This window comes from Filicampus tigris, chromosome 9 (genome assembly GCF_054856515.1).
Source record: "Filicampus tigris isolate MCC_2025a chromosome 9, RoL_Ftig_1.0, whole genome shotgun sequence".
NCBI classification, from domain to species: domain Eukaryota; kingdom Metazoa; phylum Chordata; class Actinopteri; order Syngnathiformes; family Syngnathidae; genus Filicampus; species Filicampus tigris.
Window position 1 is genome coordinate 10,243,464 of NC_141225.1, and position 21,878 is coordinate 10,265,341.

General features: G+C 40.7%; 2 protein-coding genes across 3 annotated transcripts in view; one reads left to right on the top strand and one right to left on the bottom strand.

The window, feature by feature from the left end:
- The window catches only part of col2a1b (collagen, type II, alpha 1b), a 52,586-nt gene extending 40,563 nt beyond the window's left edge, over positions 1 to 12,023 (top strand). For both annotated transcript variants that reach the window (XM_086040348.1, XM_086040349.1), the window contains 18 exons: positions 45 to 98; positions 184 to 237; positions 902 to 1,009; positions 1,177 to 1,230; positions 1,319 to 1,372; positions 2,688 to 2,849; positions 3,294 to 3,401; positions 5,527 to 5,634; positions 6,947 to 7,000; positions 7,097 to 7,204; positions 7,292 to 7,345; positions 7,855 to 7,962; positions 8,057 to 8,110; positions 8,199 to 8,306; positions 8,389 to 8,677; positions 9,212 to 9,399; positions 10,348 to 10,590; positions 11,234 to 12,023. In XM_086040348.1, the coding sequence (XP_085896474.1) occupies positions 45 to 98; positions 184 to 237; positions 902 to 1,009; positions 1,177 to 1,230; positions 1,319 to 1,372; positions 2,688 to 2,849; positions 3,294 to 3,401; positions 5,527 to 5,634; positions 6,947 to 7,000; positions 7,097 to 7,204; positions 7,292 to 7,345; positions 7,855 to 7,962; positions 8,057 to 8,110; positions 8,199 to 8,306; positions 8,389 to 8,677; positions 9,212 to 9,399; positions 10,348 to 10,590; positions 11,234 to 11,380 (2,055 nt within the window). In that variant the 3' untranslated portion in view covers positions 11,381 to 12,023. The remainder of the gene's footprint in view (positions 1 to 44; positions 99 to 183; positions 238 to 901; positions 1,010 to 1,176; positions 1,231 to 1,318; positions 1,373 to 2,687; positions 2,850 to 3,293; positions 3,402 to 5,526; positions 5,635 to 6,946; positions 7,001 to 7,096; positions 7,205 to 7,291; positions 7,346 to 7,854; positions 7,963 to 8,056; positions 8,111 to 8,198; positions 8,307 to 8,388; positions 8,678 to 9,211; positions 9,400 to 10,347; positions 10,591 to 11,233) is intronic.
- Positions 12,024 to 12,725: 702 nt separating this feature from the next.
- LOC147141877 (leucine-rich repeat-containing protein 3-like) lies at positions 12,726 to 20,422 on the bottom strand. Its single transcript, XM_086040763.1, has 3 exons — positions 20,262 to 20,422; positions 16,141 to 16,255; positions 12,726 to 15,783 (listed from the first exon to the last, which is right to left on the bottom strand). The coding sequence occupies exons 2-3, from the start codon at positions 16,172 to 16,174 to the stop codon at positions 14,990 to 14,992; spliced, it is 828 nt and encodes a 275-aa protein (XP_085896889.1). The 5' UTR covers positions 16,175 to 16,255; positions 20,262 to 20,422; the 3' UTR covers positions 12,726 to 14,989.
- Between the last annotated feature and the right edge of the window lie 1,456 nt (positions 20,423 to 21,878).

A 21,878-nucleotide genomic window follows, 5' to 3' on the forward strand; every position in this document is an offset into this window, starting at 1 on the left:
CTGTATACTGGTGACATTTATTTCCTGTTGTGTTTTCTTTACAGGGTGAATCCGGTCCTGCTGGTCCTTCTGGGGCTCCTGGTACCCGTGGTGCTCCTGTAGGTTTTTCCCCGTCAAGCCTGCCAAATGAATGAAAATGTTGCAATTGTACATTCACACGTTTACCATTGTGTCCTACTGTAGGGTGACAGAGGTGAGACCGGACCCCCCGGGCCTGCCGGATTTGCTGGACCCCCTGTAAGTAACATCGAGACAGCCATGATGTTAGCATGGCTAATTATCGAGTATATGTCAGAATGACGCACGACGTCGTCCTTGTAACTTCCGCTTCTCAGCTGTTTATAGCAGTTGCAGCGTATCACCACACACACTCAAAATAGATCAAGATGCGACAAAAACTAGTCTCCTACTGTCACATGTACTTGTAAAATGAGTCATCTTTAATTGGAAGACTTTGCTAAATGTGCGTAATTCTACTCTTAACCCTTTACAAGATTTAAAAAAATATTCACTCATCTCTCTTTAGTGATTAAAAAAATGCTTCCCAAAATCCAATGTATAACTATCATTATACTTTTCCACAATTTCCATGAAAAGAATTGTCCAAATTGAAATGCCAATATTAAAGGATTTCATTAGTTCATTTTAAATTTTAAATGTTGGATTAAAAAAAATGCCATTTTCAATGTTTCTCAATGGGACACATTTTGTCACAAGGAACAGATGTCAGTTTTTTTAAGCTTTAACATTTAAGGTTTTCTATTAAAATAAAAAGTAACAAGTAAAAAAAAAAAAAAAAATTGATTAATGCTAACACAGAGCGCTCCTTCACCAATTAGCCACCACGTGCTAATGCTATGTCATCAAAACGACTCACTAAACGTTCATATCTCGCCACCAGGGCTCTGACGGACAACCTGGACTCAAGGGAGAGATGGGAGAGTCCGGCCAGAAGGGTGACGCCGGTGCGCCCGGACCACAAGGACCATCTGGTGCCCCTGGGCCTGCCGTGAGTCGCTTCGCTACTTGAAATATAACATGGGCATAATAATCGTTTAATGGAGCATTAAGAATGTGGCCAATTGTGTGGAATTAATTGTGGAATCAAGCAGTTGAGGTCAAATAGAATGCACGCCACGGATTTAAGACTCAGCTCACCGCGTGTTTCTTTTCCAGGGCCCTACTGGTGTTTCTGGACCTAAAGGTGCCCGCGGTGCTCAGGGACCTCCCGTAAGAGACCTCACGACATCCAGCAGCATCTCCATCATTTCTACTCAATTTCTGTTGGACGGATTTTCATCCCCTCACTCTCTTTCAGGGTGCCACCGGTTTCCCTGGAGCCGCCGGAAGAGTCGGACCCCCTGGTCCCAATGTAAGTCACCCAGCGATTTTTAACACTATACAGTATTCAACAGTACTGTACAAGAAAGTTGCATCAACCTATATATTAGTTATATAAATACATGTATATCGGAAATGTGTAGAGGTGGGTGCATAAGTCAAATTTGCCCGTCCGTCATTCACCAGAGGGTGGGCCACCGATCCGCCATTGTCAGTCTGTCACTACGTCATCATTACTTGAATATTTTGCTTCCATCATCGCAAAATTAGGTTGTCAGTTTTGCTCCTTCGACCATTTCTCCATGATAGGATGAAGTGAACTTTTGGCGGCGGCGTGTCGCCGACAGCCAGTTGAGAACGTACTTACAACATCACACGCAGGCGGTGCATAAGTGGACATCCAAATAAAGTTTTTAAAAAAACAGACACACTCACGCGCACAATGTGATGATTGATGATATAAAGACATTATGGGATAATCTCATTGTGGTCGTAGGCCTGAAAGATATACAATGGAGCCAGCTTTCTTTATTGGCCGCAACCACCTAAAAAGGTTCAATTTGATCTGAAAATAATCATGTCAATGTTGAACAGAAAGCCTGTATCTCCATTCTCCATTAAAGAGAAAATCGTCCTTTCTATTTTTTTAGACAATTGTCAACCAAATTAATTGATTTTTTTTATCGAAACATTAATGTTGAAATGAGTTTTTGGTTTTGTTTTTTAGGAATTTTTTTTATTAAAAAGTGGAGATAAATTATGAGTCTTTATATCTGGAATAACAATTCAGGAAAAAAATTCATTTCAATATTTAAAATGAAAAGATCACTTCCCTAAATGCTTTTTCTTAATTTTAGACAAAATAAAATGAAATAAAAGCCACATATCTCCAAATAAATATTTTATCATATTACATATATTAATCATTGTTGATTATGTGTGATATCTTTTTCAGAAGAATCTTTTTGTTATTTCAAAAGTTGAATGATATAACAATTTTAAATAAAGATATACTGTAGTTATTTAAATGAAACCAGTGTATCTCTAAATTAAAGAAGTTTTCATCCTATTAGGAATGTTAGTATGTGTTGTGATTTATTTTTTCAGAAAAACTGAAAATCTTTTTTATTGTTTCAGATTAGAATATAAAACAAAAATAATGATGATATATTGTCTTTAGTTTTAGTTATTTGAAGACACAATTAAAGGAGAACCATACAGTATGTATCTATATGACATATTTTCATACGATATTATGAATATCAATAGTTGAAGTAAAAAATGCAATATGCCTTTTATTCATTCTTATCCAAGCTTATTTTGTGATGTGATTGGATGCTTCCTAGGGCAATCCCGGACCCGCTGGTCCCGCCGGCCCCTCTGGCAAAGACGGCCCCAAGGGCGTGAGGGGAGACGGCGGCCCCCCAGGCCGACAGGGCGACGCTGGACTTCGTGGTCCCGCTGGGGCTGCTGGAGAGAAGGGAGATGCTGGAGAGGACGGTCCCCCTGTGAGTGTGCCATCATTTTTTTTTTTTAGCGCGATTGTAAGATCGGCATGGTGGGGAACGATTTTAAGATGAGCCTGTTCGGTATGCTTCAAGTTTAAAGTGGCGCTGTCAGCCCGCAGAGAGACAATTCCATCCATTAATGCAACCGGCTGCCATTGAGCGTAATAGCAGGGCAGAGGAGAGCGGCGCCATCTCACTGACAGATTGATGGCAGGCCTTTAGACTTTTACCTTACGCACACACACACGCACACATAATCGTAGATGACAAGGCCTGTCCAGAAAATACCATCTGACAAATGATTATATACTAACGTCCCTACTATCTGCTACATAGAGTACATGTTACATACGTGTAGATCAAGCAAATGAATGCAAGTTATTACCATGAATGCATGTAATTTGACTTTTAATGGCATCTTTGTCTCCGTTTCCTTCATTCCAGGGTGCGCTCGGTCCCTCCGGTCCTCAAGGGTTGGCCGGCCAGCGTGGTATCGTGGGTCTGCCTGGACAGCGTGGCGAGAGAGGCTTCCCTGGCCTGCCCGGACCCTCTGTAAGTACTCACACTTTCATCACAACAGAGGATTCATCTCACTGTAAGATCTTTGGTCCGTCAGCCTTACTTAACTGGAAAAAGCTTTTGTAAAGCTGATAGAAAGTATAGAAAGAATTGTCCGAATTGTGATACAAACATGAAGTTGTCACGTAAATCCCACTCTTTTCAAAATGACCACCCACCGACCTATAGGGGATTACTATTTTTCCCAGCCGGACAAAAAAGGGGGATGGACGGACGGCGGAAGGGTACCCCGGCTGTAGGTGGTAGGCGATAAACGGACCGTGAATTTTTTTGCAAAATGCCAAGCTCTGGATACCAACATGCATTTAGCACCAAGATATCCACACAAGGAAATACATTGTTTGTGACTGAATCTCTTGGATTTTTTTTTTCACTTATCGGCTCCACACTTAATGACTACTGTACATTGAATATTCCTTCTTAACTAGATCAGAGCATCATGACATCTTCTGGCTTCCTTCAATGCCTTTAACGCAGCACTTCATAGCTTTCACTAGTTTGGATGAAAGCGGTTTATACAAATGCGTGCCCATGCATGGATGTATATTTCCAGAACCTATGACATTATGTGACGCGGTCCGCATTCGTCAGTACTCGTGTCACGTAATATAGGTTGTCATGGTGATCAGCGGGCGGCCGTGTTGGACGTGACTGGATGAAGGGGCCATTTATGTGACAAAGATCGCTGCTTACCACTACTACTACTATTAATAATAACAATGAGGATAATAATAAGAATAAAACAGGATTTGGGTGGATTTTTAATAAAGATTCAAAATGACATTTAATCCTTAAGTCTAACGATCAGGGGTCTTAAAAATGCTGTCAAATAATTAGCAACATACTCACTTTTATTGTGTCCAGTGTGAATAAAGTATACTAAGGCCATTTTCATGAATTAATATATATATATAATTGCAAAATGTTGTGATATTTTTTTTCAAGTTCTGACACCTTGGGATAGTTAAACATGATAAGGGTCAATATGACTTATAATTATTGCTGTTTCAAAGAAATAAATGAAAAGGGTTAATGATGACACATAAACAATTTCATTCGGGTTTTTTTTCTCATTTCTGACACATTTTGATAACTAAATGTTCCTGGGTCAAATTCACCCGGGAACATTTCTGCTGTTCCTGAGATATTATTAATGTAACAGGGGGGTTAAATAATTTGGTATAGAGTATAGACCGTGTGTCTTGAGATTTTTTTTTTCTGACACTTGAGGTGACTTGCCCTGGGTCAAAATTGACCCAGAAACAATATTGCTGTTTCTGATAAATGAATGTAACATGAAAGTTAAATGATAAATATATTTTAAAAGTATGTCATATGGACCATGTTTACTGAGATTTCTTTCAGTTTCTGACACTTTGGGATAGTTTAATGCGTCCGGGTCAAACTGACCCAGGGACATTATTGCTGTTCCAAGCATACAAGCATAAAAGGAGGATTAAAAATCAATTTTAAAACAGTAGGTAGCCTGTATAAAATTCCCAATACAAAAAAAGTAAGACTTAAAGCTTACATACGCCTCAAGATTTGATAACATTTTAAATCAGTTTGAAGTCAATCAAAATATAGTCATACAAAATGAAATACTATCTTCATAAGACTCATGTAACTGCTCAATTTTGGCTTCTAAATTATGCATGTTGGCCCGCCATTTTACAGCAGATCACATTTTTCAATTTACTGTATCAAAAGCAGACAAAGACGGCTGTAGAAGGTCTTTTGATGGATTCAAATTTAATCAAATAAAAATGTAAGAAGAATGAAACATCCCCACACTACTGGCAGATGGAGCACTCCTATAAATTTAGACCGTTTTTAATTAATTCTGAAAAGTACATCCAGCAAAGTACATGTTGAGCTCTATTCATAAAAATAGCGTCGGCTCATTTGTTTCCTCATTCGCGGAGCTCAAAACACTAATTATATTCTTTGCCCATCATGTTTCTACAATAAGTCACGATGGCGACATTTTCCAAACGGCTGTGACTCAAAACACTCCCATCTCCATCCACGGGGGCCCTTCTCAGCTTGACATACACGTACGCTGATGACTCACCTCCTCCTTGTCCTTTTCTCACAGGGTGAGCCTGGAAAGCAAGGAGCTCCTGGCGGCAGCGGAGACCGAGGACCCCCCGGACCCGTCGGACCGCCCGGACTCACCGGACCTGCAGGAGAGCCAGGAAGGGAGGTCAGTGAAAGGCCAAGAGCACAGTGGGTTGGGCGGAGGCCATTAAAACGCTTCTTATCACGTGTAGACTACACACATTTTGTGCTTTAGCAAGTCGAGAACTGACTTGAGAGGAGGCATTTAGTTGTACAAATGCTTGGTACATTCATGATACCATGGGAATGTGTTACTGGTTTGCATTTAGCAGTTTCAATCCTTTTTTTATTGCTTCCTATCAATACTGTAATGCATTTTATGTGTCATATGTTCTTTGTTTTTATTGTCTTTTCAACCACTTCTCAAAGAATCTATGATTTTTTTAAGTAAATAAATGTCTGACTTTACTTTTAATAATTAAGAAAGTAACATATTTTAATAAAAATGAATTTGCCTTTTAAAATACATTAATTAATTTAATAATAATAATAATAATAATACAGTCAGGTTTTGGCTTAGTTTTTTTATTACTTTGACTTAATGAAAAATACAAAAATAATTAACAAATATTTTTTAAATTAATTTTTGTTTTTGTTTAAAAGATGTTAATTAAGAAGAATTAGAATTAATTAATTAATTAAAAAATAGACACAAAACTACAGTCGTTTTTTTACATGTAAATACGTGTTTATTATAAAACCAATAATTAAAAATACGTTTTCCAAATATTTTTTCAATTCTCAAAAATATTGATGCAATAAACGAATATTGAAGTTATTGGTTAGTTTTGACTTCATTTTTTAAAAGTAATTATTCAACTATTCATTATTTAATGATTTTTTAAATCAAATTCTAAATACAAAATTATACTCACTTTTTTATGAAAAAAAAATGCTTGGACTTTATTAATGGTTTCTGATTATTTAAACAACAAAACAAAGTTTAGTTTTTTTTGGTCTCTTTATTTGGACTTAATTCTGAAAGATTAAAATCATGTTTTTTTTTAAGTAAAAATCATCCTTACCTTTAGAAAAATAGTTAGTAAAAGTAAGTAAAATTTAACAAACTAAACATTTTCCTTTCATAATAAATAGCACAAATTTTGTTTTTGATAAAAATAACCTTAAATTTATTAAATAAATTGATAATTTTGTGTCATTATTTCAATTCAGGTATCTATATCAGTGAATGTACACTCAGCTATAATGGATATATGTCACTTTAAATATACAAGGAAATAGACTTGTAAAATCAGCATTAAATTCTAGATGCCAATTGGCATTGACCTGGTTTTTGAAGGGAAACCTTTATTTTTCATGTAGAAGAGGAGGACATCACTATTTAAAGGATATACCGGTACATGATACAGTACGTTGATCGATTGCTCATGTGACAGGGCAACCCTGGATCTGATGGACCTCCTGGTCGAGATGGTTCTCCTGGAATCAAGGTGAAACTTTCCTTCCGAATTGTGCTCACTAAGTTGGTTGTTATATACTTACTGTATATAGTCAAAAGTTGAAACTTTTTTTTTTGTTTGCCTCAGGGTGACCGCGGTAACACCGGTCCTGCTGGCGCTCCCGGTGCTCCAGGCGCTCCCGGCTCCACAGGCCCAGTCGGGCCCACGGGAAAACAGGGAGACCGAGGAGAGGCTGTGAGTTCGACCGTTGGTGGTAATGTGGGTTCCTGGCTGACTGTCGTGAAACTCACTGCAATCGTGCCTTCTGTCCCTCTTCTTTAGGGTGCGCAAGGACCGGCCGGACCTCTAGGAGCTGCTGGAGCCCGAGGAATGCCCGTATGTAACTCCTGGAGAAAAATATCTACTTTCTCAAGTATCATACAGTATATCCTCAAAACTCAAACAAACAATTCCAGGAGCCGGTCGATTACATTTCCCAACATGAAATGATGGGGTGGAATTTCCACCATTACAGTTTTACAAGTTTTGCTTACTGAGAAGGCAATGTTTTAAGTAGTGTAAGATCAAGTGCCATTTTCCCACATTTGGGGGATTTTGTTATAGTCCAATGAAGCCGAGGTTTCTGTAAAGCCATAATTCCAAAAGATATGTTATCTTTTGCAAATACAACACCGTTCATCAACAAAAGAACACTGTACCTACAGTGAATAGTGGTGGTGGCATCATTCTTTAAGACTGTTTTTCCTCAGCTGGAACTTTGTCAAAGTTCAATCATGAATTGTTCTAAAGAGCAGTCAGTGTTAGAACATAACATTCAGGCTTCTGCTAAAATGCAAAAAAATGTCAGAAAAAGACTACTAGACCAGCAAGTACATTGTTCCCAGGGACCACAAGGACCTCGCGGTGATAAGGGTGAAGGCGGAGAGTCTGGCGAAAGAGGACAAAAGGGACATAGAGGTTTCACCGGTTTGCAGGGTCTGCCTGGACCTCCGGTAAGCAGCCATGATTCCCCCCTTCTCAAAATGTGATTTCATATGATATTATTTGAGTAGGGCATTTAAAAAAACACATGTTCCTCTTTTCAAGGGTCAAGCTGGAGACCAGGGTGCTACTGGACCTTCTGGACCTTCTGGACAAAGAGTGAGGAGACATACATTCCTCCAGCATTTCGACTTTGCTACACTGGTCCTGCATGTTGATGGTTTAAAATGTGTTTCTTTTATTCAAGGGACCACCCGGACCTATTGGGCCCAGTGGTAAGGAGGGTTCAAACGGTATGCCTGGACCCATCGGACCCCCCGGACCACGTGGTCGCGGTGGAGAGACCGGTCCTTCAGTGAGTACGAGCTAGAGCCTGTTTACAAAACCTCAATGAAAAAATAATACGGACAAAATGAACACCCTCCTTCATTCGTCAGGGTCCTCCCGGAAACCCCGGTCCCCCCGGTCTTCCCGGCCCCCCCGGCCCCGGCATCGACATGTCCGCCTTCGCCGGCCTGGGTCACACGGAGAAAGGTCCCGATCCTCTCAGGTACATGAGAGCCGACCAGGCCTCCGGCAACCTGCGTCAGCACGACGCCGAGGTGGACGCCACGCTCAAGTCCCTCAACAACCAGATCGAGAACATCCGCAGTCCCGAGGGCTCCAAGAAGAACCCGGCTCGCACCTGCAGGGACCTCAAGCTCTGCCATCCCGACTGGAAGAGCGGTATGTTAACATTTAGCCGTTAGCATCTATCACTCCCTGTTCACTATATCAGTGATTCTTAAAGTGTGGTGTGTTTGTGGGCTCTAGTGCACTGGTTCTCAAATGGGGGTACGTGAAGGCACTTCAGGGGGTACATGATATTTGAATATAGATTTTAAAAGTACCGTCAATGTACAAATGAGCTTGATCACTGCAGTTGCCTCCCTGCCAGCGCACCATTCGCAGTCCTACTCTTCCATGGATTTTTTTCCCTACATTTTATAACTATTTTGCTGAGCATCCTCCTCCTCCTCTGTTTATTTTGCGTGTTAGTCCACTGTTGACCACCAAATGGCGGCACATCTAATTAGTTTGACTGACACTGTGTAAATTTGAAAGGAGGAGGATGGAAACAGGAAGTATTTCAGCTCAGCCTAGTTTGTGCTAAAGCTTATTGAATGTCACATTCACTTTAATCCTGCTTGTTACGCCTAGAGATAACGACAGCTGAAGTTGGTTTTATAATGTACGTGTTATTCTCCCCGTGGCCTCCAGGAGAGTACTGGATCGACCCCAACCAGGGCTGCACCGTGGACGCCATCAAGGTCTTCTGCAACATGGAGACGGGCGAGTCCTGCGTCCGCTCCAAACCGTCCAGCATCCCGCGCAAGAACTGGTGGTCCAGCAAGAGCAAGGACCGCAAACACGTGTGGTTTGGAGAGACCATGAACGGAGGATTCCACGTAAGTGTTTCCTTGTTGGCTCTGCGCTTTTAGATTCCACAGTCTCCACTTTGCTGCAGTACTCTGAACTTTCAGAACTAAAATTGAGAAAAATAAACATCCATGCTAACATTAGTTTCTTTTTAAGTGCTGCAGTATTGTCTTCTCCATAGTCTCCATGCACAGCTAGTAATAACAAAAATAGCCACACATGCTAATGTTAGCTTTCCTTAGGCTGTGCCAGTATCAGTCTGTATTCCACATTCTGTACTTGGCTGCAGCGCTCCATTTTTTTTTTTTACCTCCCGTCATAGTAACAATTATGGATTCACAGCTAAAGATAATGAAAATAGATGCACTTGCTAACATTAGCTTGATCTCATTGCTATGACTGAGCTCTGGATGTTGAATCATTGGATTCCAGTGTCTCCACTTTGCTGCAGGTGCCTGTTTTCCTGCCATCACGACATTGTAACTTTTGAGGATAATGCAATGTCCAACAGGACAATAATAATATCTAACTAACATGCTGATGTTAGCTTTCTGTTTGCTAGCAAATTATAAACAAACACGCTAATGTTAGCTTAACCTCGGTGCTGCGCTTTGAAGCATTAGCCTCCAGAATCTCCATTTTGCTGCAATACTCCGTTTTCCTGCTGCTCCGTGATTGCAAAATCTAAGAACACAGTGAGAAAGGAGGAAAATTAACACACATGCTAATGTTATCTTATCCTGTTGCTCTGCCTCAGTTCTGAGCGCTGTAGTGTTGTATTGCACAGTCTCTGCTTTACTGCAGCTGCCTTCAGTCTCCTCTCGAATACAAATATATATAATAAAATAATAATAGTATAATGTGGCTAATAAATAAATAGAGGAGACCCCGTTCTCTTCCTTGACTATTGTTTGTTAGTGCAATTTATTCCTCAGGTGAGATCCAAATCAACCGTTTGCTGCTTCCCTTCTTTCCAGTTCAGCTACGGCGATGACAACCTGGCGCCCAACACGGCCGCCATCCAAATGACGTTCCTGCGCCTGCTGTCCACCGAGGCGTCACAAAACGTCACGTACCACTGTAAGAACAGCGTGGCCTACATGGACGCCGCCGCCGGCAACCTGAAGAAGGCCGTGCTGCTGCAGGGCTCCAACGACGTGGAGATCCGCGCTGAGGGCAATAGCCGCTTCACCTACAGCGTCATGGAGGACGGCTGCACGGTACGAAATTGGAACCAACACGTTCCGTTATTCAGTTCAGTCTTTCAAAAATATATGCTCAATATCCTCACCCATTTGTTCCTGATGACCCCAAAAAATGTCAGTTTCCCATAAACCGGTGGAAAAGTATGCCTTAGCACCGGATTCTGCTCAACCAACATTTCAAACTGGATTTAGTGTTTCAAACCAGGATTAGGGTTTAATACTGGGGTTAGTGTTTCAATGTTGTTTCAAAGTAGGGTTTCCAATTAAGGCTACGATTTCAAAGTAGGGTTTCAAATTTGGGTCAGGGTTTTAAAAGAGTGTTTCAAACTCAGATTAGGGTTTCAAATTAGGGTTTAAAACTGCGGTCAGTGCCTCAAAGGCAGGTTTCAAACTCAGATTAGGGTTTCAAATTAGGGTTTAAAACTAGGTTTAGGGTTTCAAAGTAGGGTTCCAAACTGGGGTTCGGGTTTCAAACTAGGGTTAAGGTTTCAAAGTTGGGTTTTAAACTGGAGTTAGGTTTTCAAAGTAGGGTTTCAAACTAGGTTTAATGTTTCAAAGTTGGGTTTCAATTTTAGGTTAGAGTCTCAAAGTAGGGTTTCAAAGTTCTAACTAGCCACAACGGAGGCTTGACGGCTTTGCCTTGTGCCCGCCTGTGCAGAGACACACAGGCAAATGGGGCAAGACGGTCCTGGAGTACCGGTCGCAGAAGACCTCCCGCCTTCCCATCGTGGACATCGCCCCCATGGACATCGGTGGCGCCAACCAGGAGTTCGGAGTGGAAGTGGGTGCTGTGTGCTTCTTGTAAGAGGACCAAGAAAAAAAATCCTAATAAATGAAAATGGAGCACGAGGATACAAATTAAGACACTTTTTCTTGGTTTTGTTTTGTTTTTGTTTTATTTTTAAATAAATGGGACTTCTTCATTTTCTAAGTAAAAAAAAAAAAGTGCTCCCCCCACCCCCTCCTAAATTGAACTCACATCGTAGGATATACCTGCACTGAAGGGCAGCAACCAACAGCAGCATCTCACCTTCAGAGCTTCATGTGTCCGTGTTATTTATTTATTGTTTGGGCTCTGCGTGTTGCTTTAAGTCAATAAAAAGCCCACTTACACATGTTGCTTGGAAAAAAAAAGACAAAAAAAGCAATATCAGCAGATATTTCTCCGATTGACCATTACTGTGTATGCTTACAATGGTGCTATACTTCTATACTAGTTTCTTTCAAAGAAATATGTGTGCACGCATATATATCACAGTTTCTTTGCTGAGCAGGTGCCTTCGCTTCACAATTAATTTTTTTACACATCCAACTCAAACATTGTCTTTTTATTTGTTTTCCAATTGTAAAGCTACCTCACTCAACATAAAAATCATTACAAAAATTGACTGTTTGTTTACAGCCCCCCCAAAAAACGCAAATAAAAGGTGAGAAGCTCATTCCCCTCACGAGGTGTGACTTGACTATTTTTTTAAAGCTCACGGGCATGCGTGAGGTTGTGTATATTTTTTATTATTATTAATAATAATAAAATTGATAATATCATTATTATATTAATATTATGATCATGACTTGTTTTTTTGTTTATGTAAATTGGAAAATAAAAGACAAAAACCAAAGTTGACGGCTGATTTTTGTTTTCTGGTCGCTGTCAGCCCCCGCGCTTGAAAAATGTCAAACAATTTTTAAGCCAATGAGGCCACTGGAAAAAAAAAGTCGTTGTGAGTGTTCGCTTTACCAGACATGTCCCGCAAATGAAATTGATAACAGGCTCTTATTCTGTCTTCCTGTACGCCTTCGTTTAACACAACAGAAGTATAACAATAATAAAAGGCACAAGCATTTCTATCAACAATGTACTTTCTTTCTTTTTTATCCTTTATTCTTCAAATATCAACTCAATCCCAAAAAAATAAAAAACAAAACAGAGTGGATCTAAAAAGTCTTTACGCCCATGTCCAAAATGTCAAAAGTTTTTATGACATAATGAGAAGTTGTCAATTTTAGAGACTACTTCACATGGACAATCTATGCTACATGATGTATTTTAGTGAGCAGTTACCACATAATGGCCAGGCGTACTTTAGTTATGCCATGTATAACGGTGTGTGTGCTACTAGCATGTTACACCAACACACATCACAAGTGTCCACGACATACAGATTTATTGTGAAGCTCAAATGACAATAACAAACAGATTTTTTCGGATCTAATAAATAATCATACAAATATTTTTGTCATCATACAACAGAGTATGTCACATAGAGCACATTACGCAACATTTAGATTTGGATATGACAATACAGAGTGCACACATCATTATGTCACACGAAAGACTCAGGACGTCAGAAAAATACATACAGAGGCACACTGAAAAATATTTTTATAAATCTTTTGTTTGAGTGTTGATTTTGAGTTGTTTCTCACACACACACACACACACAAACATAAGTGAGTTAATAGAAAGTTATTTGGAAAAAAAGGCAAGCAGGCACTTGAGAGAAATTTTAATTTGGGACCAACGTTGCGTTTGTGCCGCATCATCAAGAAATAAGAAAGGAGTATACGGACCACTTTGAAATTCCCAAAATATTATGCAGGATATTATACTATAAGTATAAATTCGTAATCCTATGAGAATAAAGTTGTAACGTTATGTAAAAAAAAAAAAAGTCTTCTGATAATTAGAAGTGAATCTCAAAATGTCCACATAGGCCTAAACGCAATATTCTGAGGCAGACTTTCAAGCTTTTTTAAAAAAATAAAAAAAAATACATTTCTCTAATGGGATTAAAACTTTAATTTGATAATATTACATTTCGTTTTAAAATTACTTTAAATCATAATATACATATAATAAATACATTTATCATGTTTTGAACTCTTGTTACATATTTTCCTTTTTCTTTTTTTAATAAATGACAGCTACCAAGGCCGAACTTTGGCCCACTTTTTAGAAGTATTATTATATTCCTGAGGTTAAATCAACAGTTTTCTTGGTCCAGTGTGCTTAAGGGAAAAAAACACATGAATAAAAAAGTAATACTAATAAATAATAATAATAAGAAGAAAGTATGAAATCATCTGCTCCATCCAAAAAAATAATAGAAGACAAGTGATCGAATGGCCTTCTCAATCATCCGTCCATCCATTATGCACTCCGCTTATCCTCACAAGGGTCGCGGGCGTACTGTAGTCTATGCCTGCTCAATCAATACATTCAAAATTGAAAACAGAAAAAAAATACTGGAAAAAAACATCACCTGGTTAATTGGTAAAATAAAAAAATAAAAAAGTCATCTGCTACTCAATAAAATAAAGCTCAATTACAAACGCTGTACTACAAAACAACCTGTTATATATCAACAAACCAAAATTAAAAATAAAGCACATGCTTAATCAATCAAAACAAAATACCTGCTCAGTTAATCAAACAAAAAACGAAAAATGCATTCAAAATAATTCACCTCAATAAAACAATGGTGCAAAAATATAGCACTTTCTTGATCAATAAAATCAAAATAAAATATTCATCTGTTCAATCAATTATAGAGTGGCATTGTGGTCCAAATGTCCGCATAAGCATCAATCAATTGACAAACACACTCCAGATGATGATGACGACTACAATGATGATAATGACGATGACCTTCTTTCATAAGAGTCACTTGACCTGAATGAGACATTGAAGAGGACAGTAGAGGGCACAGTAGGATCAAATAAAGGGAAAGAGGACTGCAAAGACAGTCAGCAAAGTTCTTCCTGTTGTGTCGATTGTGTTGTGTTCATTTTTCGCTAAAATGACCCGCACTACATCGAGGTTAATCTTCTGGCTGCTGATAGATTTTCCACGATCTGAAACTATTCGTCATTGGGGGGGCCCAATAATTTGGATGCCCCCTGGTGGCTTCATGTTGTTGAGTGTGCTTCCTCCATCTAGCGGTGGGGGTCTGAAGCGTACTCGCGTCTGCAATTTGTGCGCATCTCAAGAAAAAATTGACCTCAAGGATCCGCTGTATTGAATAGTCGTTTATGTAACGTGTTCATACCTGTGCACATGCTAGATGCATGTTGTTGATGCTTGGCTGAATCTTTTTTTATCAGTTTGGTTACTACAGTTAATAAATAAGTCCAAACGGAATTGCAGTCTCAGTTTTAAATGCTTTGCCGCCATTTTGTGGCATCTATCAGCAATTACAAACCCATTTTAGGGGGGGGGGGGCTTCCATTACTGTATTCGCGGGTCTTCGCAATTCGCAGCAGGGCCTAAGAACTGGAGATCAAACTACGATTTGTGTTGCACAGAAAAACTGTTGTGTCTTGAAAAGGCAAACAGATACACCATTTTGCATAACCAAGCAGCCGTATAGTTTTTCAGTAGCCGGAGGGGTTCAACATTCCGGGTTGAATCCAATCAGAAGCCGGTGCTCAGGGTGTCCGTCTCCGTGGGGGTCTTACGAGGACTCGGTAGGCTCTTCAGGTACTCCAGATGCCGGCGGGCCTCGGCCTGGTTCTGCCTGACGTAGTAGACCACGTAGACAATGACCATGAAGAACCACACAAACATGGTGACCAGCATGGCCACGTCGGTGGTCTTGCGCTGCAGGCTGCAGAAATTCACGCCCGAGTCCAGGAGCCGGACCAGAGGCTGGCCGGCGTGCTCGCCCAGCACGCCGGGGTCCTCCCAGCGGCTGGCCTCGCCCAGCCCTCGCATCGAGCTCTCGCAGACGATTCCGTTGACCGTCTCGGCTTCCAGGTTGAGCGTCTCCATGAGTTCCTGGAGCGTACAGTCACAGTGCCAGGGGTTGTGGTACAGGCGCGTCTTGGCCCGCGTGCCCCCGAACTCGTCCCGGCTGGCCTGCCTCAGCTGATTGTACGACAGGTCCAGGAGGCGCAGCTCGGGGCCCAGGCGGCGCAGGGCGCCCGAGGACAGCGAGTCGATGCGGTTGTGGGCCAGGTAGAGGTCCCGTAGGTGGGCCAGCTCCACGAAAGCGCTCTCGGGGAGGCTCCGGATGTTGTTGCGCTCCAGATGCAGCGACACCGTGTCCGGCGGGATACCCTCGGGGACCTCCTGCAGGCCGGCGTCCGAGCACAGCACGGTGGCCGTGTCCCAGGCGCAGTGGCAGCCGTCGGGACACTGCGACCGGGTCGGGCTCCAGAGAGAGCAGAACAACAAGACGCTGCACAGCCACGGAACCACATCACCTCCTGAGAGAGAACGATAAAGAGGTGGAGAGACAAAGAGAGCGAGAGTAGACTTCATCATAACATTCAAAAACATTGTAACATTTTACTCTCTCAAAATCACATCTTTCTCCCTTAAGGAAGTGTAAGATAAGATAAGATAAGATAAGAATGCCTTTATTGATCCCACAGTGGGGAAATTTTCTACCTATCTACCTATCTAGATCTCTTCTCTGCAGCATATACTTAATATATGTGTTAATATGATATAAAGACTTATTTTTTGGGGGGGTTAGGGTTAGGTTTGGATTTTCTCAGGAAAATGGATGGGGCAGACGTGTTACCAGACAGCAAGATGGATGGACGGAGAGACAACCTCACCTGGGGGTCTTCTTGTTTTCGAGGTCTGCTCCATGATCGCTGTGGCGGAACCGGGCACATGGCATCGGCGTAGCCCCCCCGACGCGCACCTCCGCTCGTACGTCACCGCCGCCGTCTGACACATTGAGGAGGAAAGGTTTCACTTGGTCTTTTAAAGCCACACACATTCAAAGTCAAAGATACTAGAGTGTTGACCGTGCATAACGTGAATATGGTGGCCCCAACTGGAGAAAAATAATACCTGGACCTCAAATATGTACTTTGTATTAGTATTGTTGTTTAATAATACAAAATCAACATTTATCCGATAACTCAATTAATCAATGGAATTATGGATTCCAAAAAATATTTATATTCACAATCACAGTGTTTCACTTCCTCCACATTTTCAAACACCCACAAGTTGACATATGAATATTTGAGTATATGACATTCAGCAGAAGCTAGCCTTGTTAGCTAATGCTAATTTGCGCTAAACCTGCAGCTTTGCTTTGCTTCTGATTTTGAAATCGTGCTTCCATGTATTCCGATTGTCACTTAAAGGTGGTGAATCTTCACCCGGCCTAGCTGCCAAGTAATGGGTGGAGAAACTCAATATTATGTAAACTAGCGACACTGTTGCTTCACAATCTGGCAAAATTCGAAATGGCTCACTCATAGAAAGATTTTTAAAAATAATATTCACTTGTTTGTGCAAATTCAAATGAATGCTGGACACTGCAGAGACACAACGACACTATCTGTATAGAAGCCTTTAAAATGATTTTTTTCCAGAATATGATGTCACCTTTAAGAGCAAATAATTATGGTCTAAAACAACATATAATGAATATAAAATATTGAACTTGTAAATAAATCACTGGCAAACTATAAAGGAACAATAACTAAATGAATAAAATATTACATTAATAATATAGGCTCAATCATGACATAAAAAGAAAGTTTTTCTAGTACAAATGGCAAATATCAGTCCCACACTGAATGGATGTTTGTTCTCTTGGAAGTTAAAAAAAAATGTAATTTAAAAAACTCAATCCAAAAATATATTCAAACGGTTATGGTTCTGTTCAAGGTTTTTGAAATAAAAACTGAAAATAATGAACCTGTTCAATCAAAAGTGCAAAGTCAATGTTCCTTCCTTCCTTGGCAGGCTTTATTGGCTCTCTTCAATGTCTCTGGGTGCATGACATAACTTATTTATGTAAACTGAATCAAACAGATTGGGTAACTGTTTGAGTAATGAAACGTTTGATAGGTGTGACATCACCGGAAGTCCCACTCTTAGCCCACCCTTATTTATGTACGTACTGTATTTATGTCTGCAGAGCTGGGCATTATACTCAATATTGAGCGTCTGTCATTTGTCATCCGTCTGCATCGTGGGTACCCGTCCGTTGGCCATTTTTTGGGGGGGGATAATAGTACCCGCCAGTAGGCCGGTCCGCCTCCGATTTTAAACGGGCGTCCAATCAGCGATTCCGACTGCAAACTTCCAAAGCACAATACTCCCGCTGGCCAATATTTGAACAAAAAGAGGGACTCGCAGTGACTCTCTGCGCCATGGAAGCCAGTTCACAGCCTGATCCCTCACTCAAATATGTCCCCCATGGAACAACAATTCACTATTGTTCCGATCGAAGCCTCCATCTATTTTAAAATGTTTCCCGTCATTCGTCAGCCGTCAACAAAATGGGCGTCCGTCATAGGTGGTCCTTCACATAGACGGAATGCCCACCTCTGTGTGTATGTATGTATGTATATATACATAGACATACATATACATAATGTATATTTGTAATGCAGAAACACCATTCATGTAAAAATAAGAAAATTGAAAAAAATGGACATAAGTGTTTTTCACAGGACAGCGACGATATATGAATTACAGTACATGAATTATTGTTATTCATAATGCATGGGAGCGGGAGCGAAAGGATGACGTCATCCGGCACATGTCAGGACTTGTTCCATAAGTAAGACATCACCTGGAAGTGATGTCATCTCATGCCAAATATGGGTAAAGGGGCGGGGTTAAGCCACGGGATAGGAACTGACGTCGTCTGGGACATGTCCGGTCTAAGTATGGCGTCACCCAAATTGATGTCATCGAAAGTCGAAATATGAGTAATGGGGAGGGACCAGAAGGATGACATCACCCGGAAGTGATAAGATGCCAAAATATGGGCGAGGGTGAGGCTGCAAGGTGACATCATCGCATGTCCATATATGGGCAAAGGGGTGGGGCTTAGGCCCAGGGCCGGAAGGGGCGTAATTCACCTGGCATCGTGACGCGTGAGAGGTGCTAAGGGCGGGACTTAAGGTTGTCTTCACACCTGTCAAAAGTTTGACGAAAAAGCTACCTTTGCCTATCCCTACTGATGTGCAAACAGCAAATGTTTAATTTGTGCATGTAAATCCACAAACAGTATTAATGCCAGCTCCTCTCCCTGACTGGCTTTTCAAGCAGAATAAAAGAAGAATCAAATTACACTCTCCCCATGATGCTCCAGCCCATTCATCATATTTCATGGCAGTGCCGCTGCATATTGCACATGCATTGTGAGGATGAAGGTTAGGAAAACGGGGTGGGATCGATGTGTAAATAAGGCCTGGCGCGCTATTAGCAGCGAGAACATCAATCCGGCTGGAGTCTCGCAGCATCAATAAGAGACACAGCGCCGACAAGGAGGCCAGTTTTGGTCAAGGGGGAGCAGCTGCTCCAACCCCTTACGCACTTTAAACGCTAAAATTAAACAAAACGTGTCAATCACACCAAGGAAGGATGGAAAACGATGGGACTGTGCATTTTAAAATTGGAATAAAATATATGTTTTTAATTTCAGTGTGAGGGTGAATGAAAACTAAAAATATATCTACTATTTTAAAAATCCAATATTTTTTATTCATCATTTGAGAGCAAAGAGTGTATTAAAGGGGAAGTCATCTCAAAAAATGTTCTATGCGCCCCTACTTGTCTAAATATGGTCTTCTGATTATTATTGCGTTTGTGGAATATAATTTAAGCAGTAAACGCCATCTGTGTTTAATCCATCTCTTGGCGGGGGGTCATTTTGCCTTGTACTGCCACTCGCCGTTGACAGAAAATGACATCACAGTGTCTAATGGCTCAGGTAACGAACGACGTCATGCCTCAAATTACCGTGATGAAAAAACTCTTCACTTTTTTACATTCGATTAAATTATGTTATTGCTACTTTATGAATTTGAAAAGTACAATACTGTTAAGTGATATTTCCTTCTTGAAAAAAACAACGCAAAAATTTTTCGCTGTTTTTTGTTTGGCGCGAGATTGGATTCATCCCATTTTCATTCAAGATATCGGTGGAACGAATTCAATTCCTAAATCATGGCACAACCGTGTCTGTTACTTGTTATGATATGCTGAATGTTTTCCTTGACTCGTTTTTCTCTCAGCTACTGCAATCCCACGAAATTTTCAAGAGAAGCAAAAATTGCCATTTTAGTTTGCATCCTGCAGTACAGTGAAGTAGTGATAAGCATGCCTCTGCTCCAGCCTTTGTGTGTGGAGTTTGTACCTGTAAATTACATGCATGGCTTTTCTTCAAGTAGTCTGGCTTGTCCCAACCCACATTTCAAAAACTTGCAAGTTTGGTTCATTGAAGACTCAAAATTATCCATAGGTGTGAATGTGAGTGTGAATGCTTGTTTGTCTACAATACACGTGCGTTGCGATTGTATTTCCTTTCATTTAATCTACCAGGGCTGACCATCTGCTTATAGTTCACGATTATTAATGATATATCCTTTTATAAATATCAATTTTACCTCCAATTGAATTGTCTGCTATTTACATATTGGACAATAGGCATGCAAATCAACAGTAATCATCTTGATCTGCTGCATGCATGATAACAGAAATTGTGATATGGGACACAAAGCGGAGACTTGACACATTTATACTTTTCCTTTCCACTCTCTCCAATTAGTTCTGAGACTACATGATGGCGCACACTCGAAAAAAAAACATTCAGTCCATGCACATGCGTTATATTAGCATTTCAATTATGTAAAGCAGTTCAAGGGGACCAGTGAAAGCAAATAACGAGATATTGGACGAACTCTTACATGGATCAACTTACGCGTCAATGGGTTCCTCTGAAGTTTGTCGTCAAATTTTCGTGAATCCTTTTAACGGATTTTCAGTGCAGGTTCGACCAAAGCTGATTAGATGTCGTTTTCGGTAGCGCACACACACAAAAAATTAAATACGAATTTTAACATCTTACGCTGATGAGTCTGCATGAGGTGAGCATCGGTGACTGGAGGGAAAGCGAGGGACAGCTTGTAATAAAGAGGAGTGGGCGTGTCCCCGTCTCTCTAACACACGCACGCACTCTCTTTCTCTCCCTTTCTCTCCCGGGGAGCATCTGCATCTCACGTGTCATCCTCCTCGCTTACCCGCCATGTGAACGAACATTGATATTATTTCCTTATTGATTACAGGCGTCGTGCGTACTTAGAGGTGTTGTCTCTTCTGTGGAGAGATGTCAAGAGGGGAATGAAGGCATGAATATTTCGAAAGGATACGTGTGTGCGTGTGTGGGGGTGTTCGTTGGGGTGTGTGTGGGGGGGGGGGTGTGAACGGGGTAGGTGATGACACATGCCTGAGCCAGATATATGAAATGGCACTGTCTCGAAAAGGTTAAACCGGGTGTTATGATTTACACTGTAGCGCAGCAACTTACTAAGCAGAAGTCTATTTTTCTGTGTCTGCATGAATGTATCGTACGTTACTGCCTCCTGGTGGCTAAGGCGGGCACATCACAAGGAGCAGCACATTGAATTGGACTGCAGCATTAAATCATGATACAAAATGTTTCACTGCTTTGAATTCTATTTAATTATTGCTCAGTGTTTTTATAAAGCACAATATTGTAGAGTGCTATTATTTCAGATTAAAATATGTATTACATATTTTTGGGTTTTTTTTGTTTGTTTGTTTTGTTTTTGGGAGGGAAGATTGGAAAGGATTTATGGTAATTCCCAGAGCTGGGCATTCCGCCTATATGACGGACCGGCCTTTCGATCCACCTATGATGGACGCCCATTTTGTAGGCGTTAAACGATCGACGGGAAACTTTAAAAAATGGACGGACTAGTGTAAGTTGGTCCAACACGGAAGATGGAAATGCTAATGAAATAGTCTGACAATGATTCCTTGAATGGTAATCAAGGTGGAAAAAATCTCTTTCAATGTAATGTAATCTAGACTGTCAAATAAATGTATTGCTCCATTCATGGATCAAACACCTGTTGTGAATTTTCTTCAGCTTTTTGTTAGAAAACAGCAAGTTTTGCAAAAAGTACTGAAACACTGAACAGTTGGACATGTGCATTCTAACATTTAGGGAAGGTCAAACGTGGCATTGGGAAACTCACCCCTCTCTGGCCCTATCGCATGCATCCAATCTCAATCCTCATGGTTATTTCTTAATTTATCATGGCATGAAAAAACTAACCAATCAGAGACTGCAGAGACAGAAGGTGTGACCGAGGGATGCATCAATCATTTGCTGACGCACATTGCTCGCTCGAGAGGACACACAGAGGCTAGTAAAGGAGACTATTATAATTTCTTGGCCAGATACTTAACTGGTTAGTAACAAAAGTTAAAAAGAAGGAATTGGAAAGCTCTCTAAGATATTGAATTGATCACAAATGGACTGTACCAGAACAGTCCAGTTGCGATCAATCCG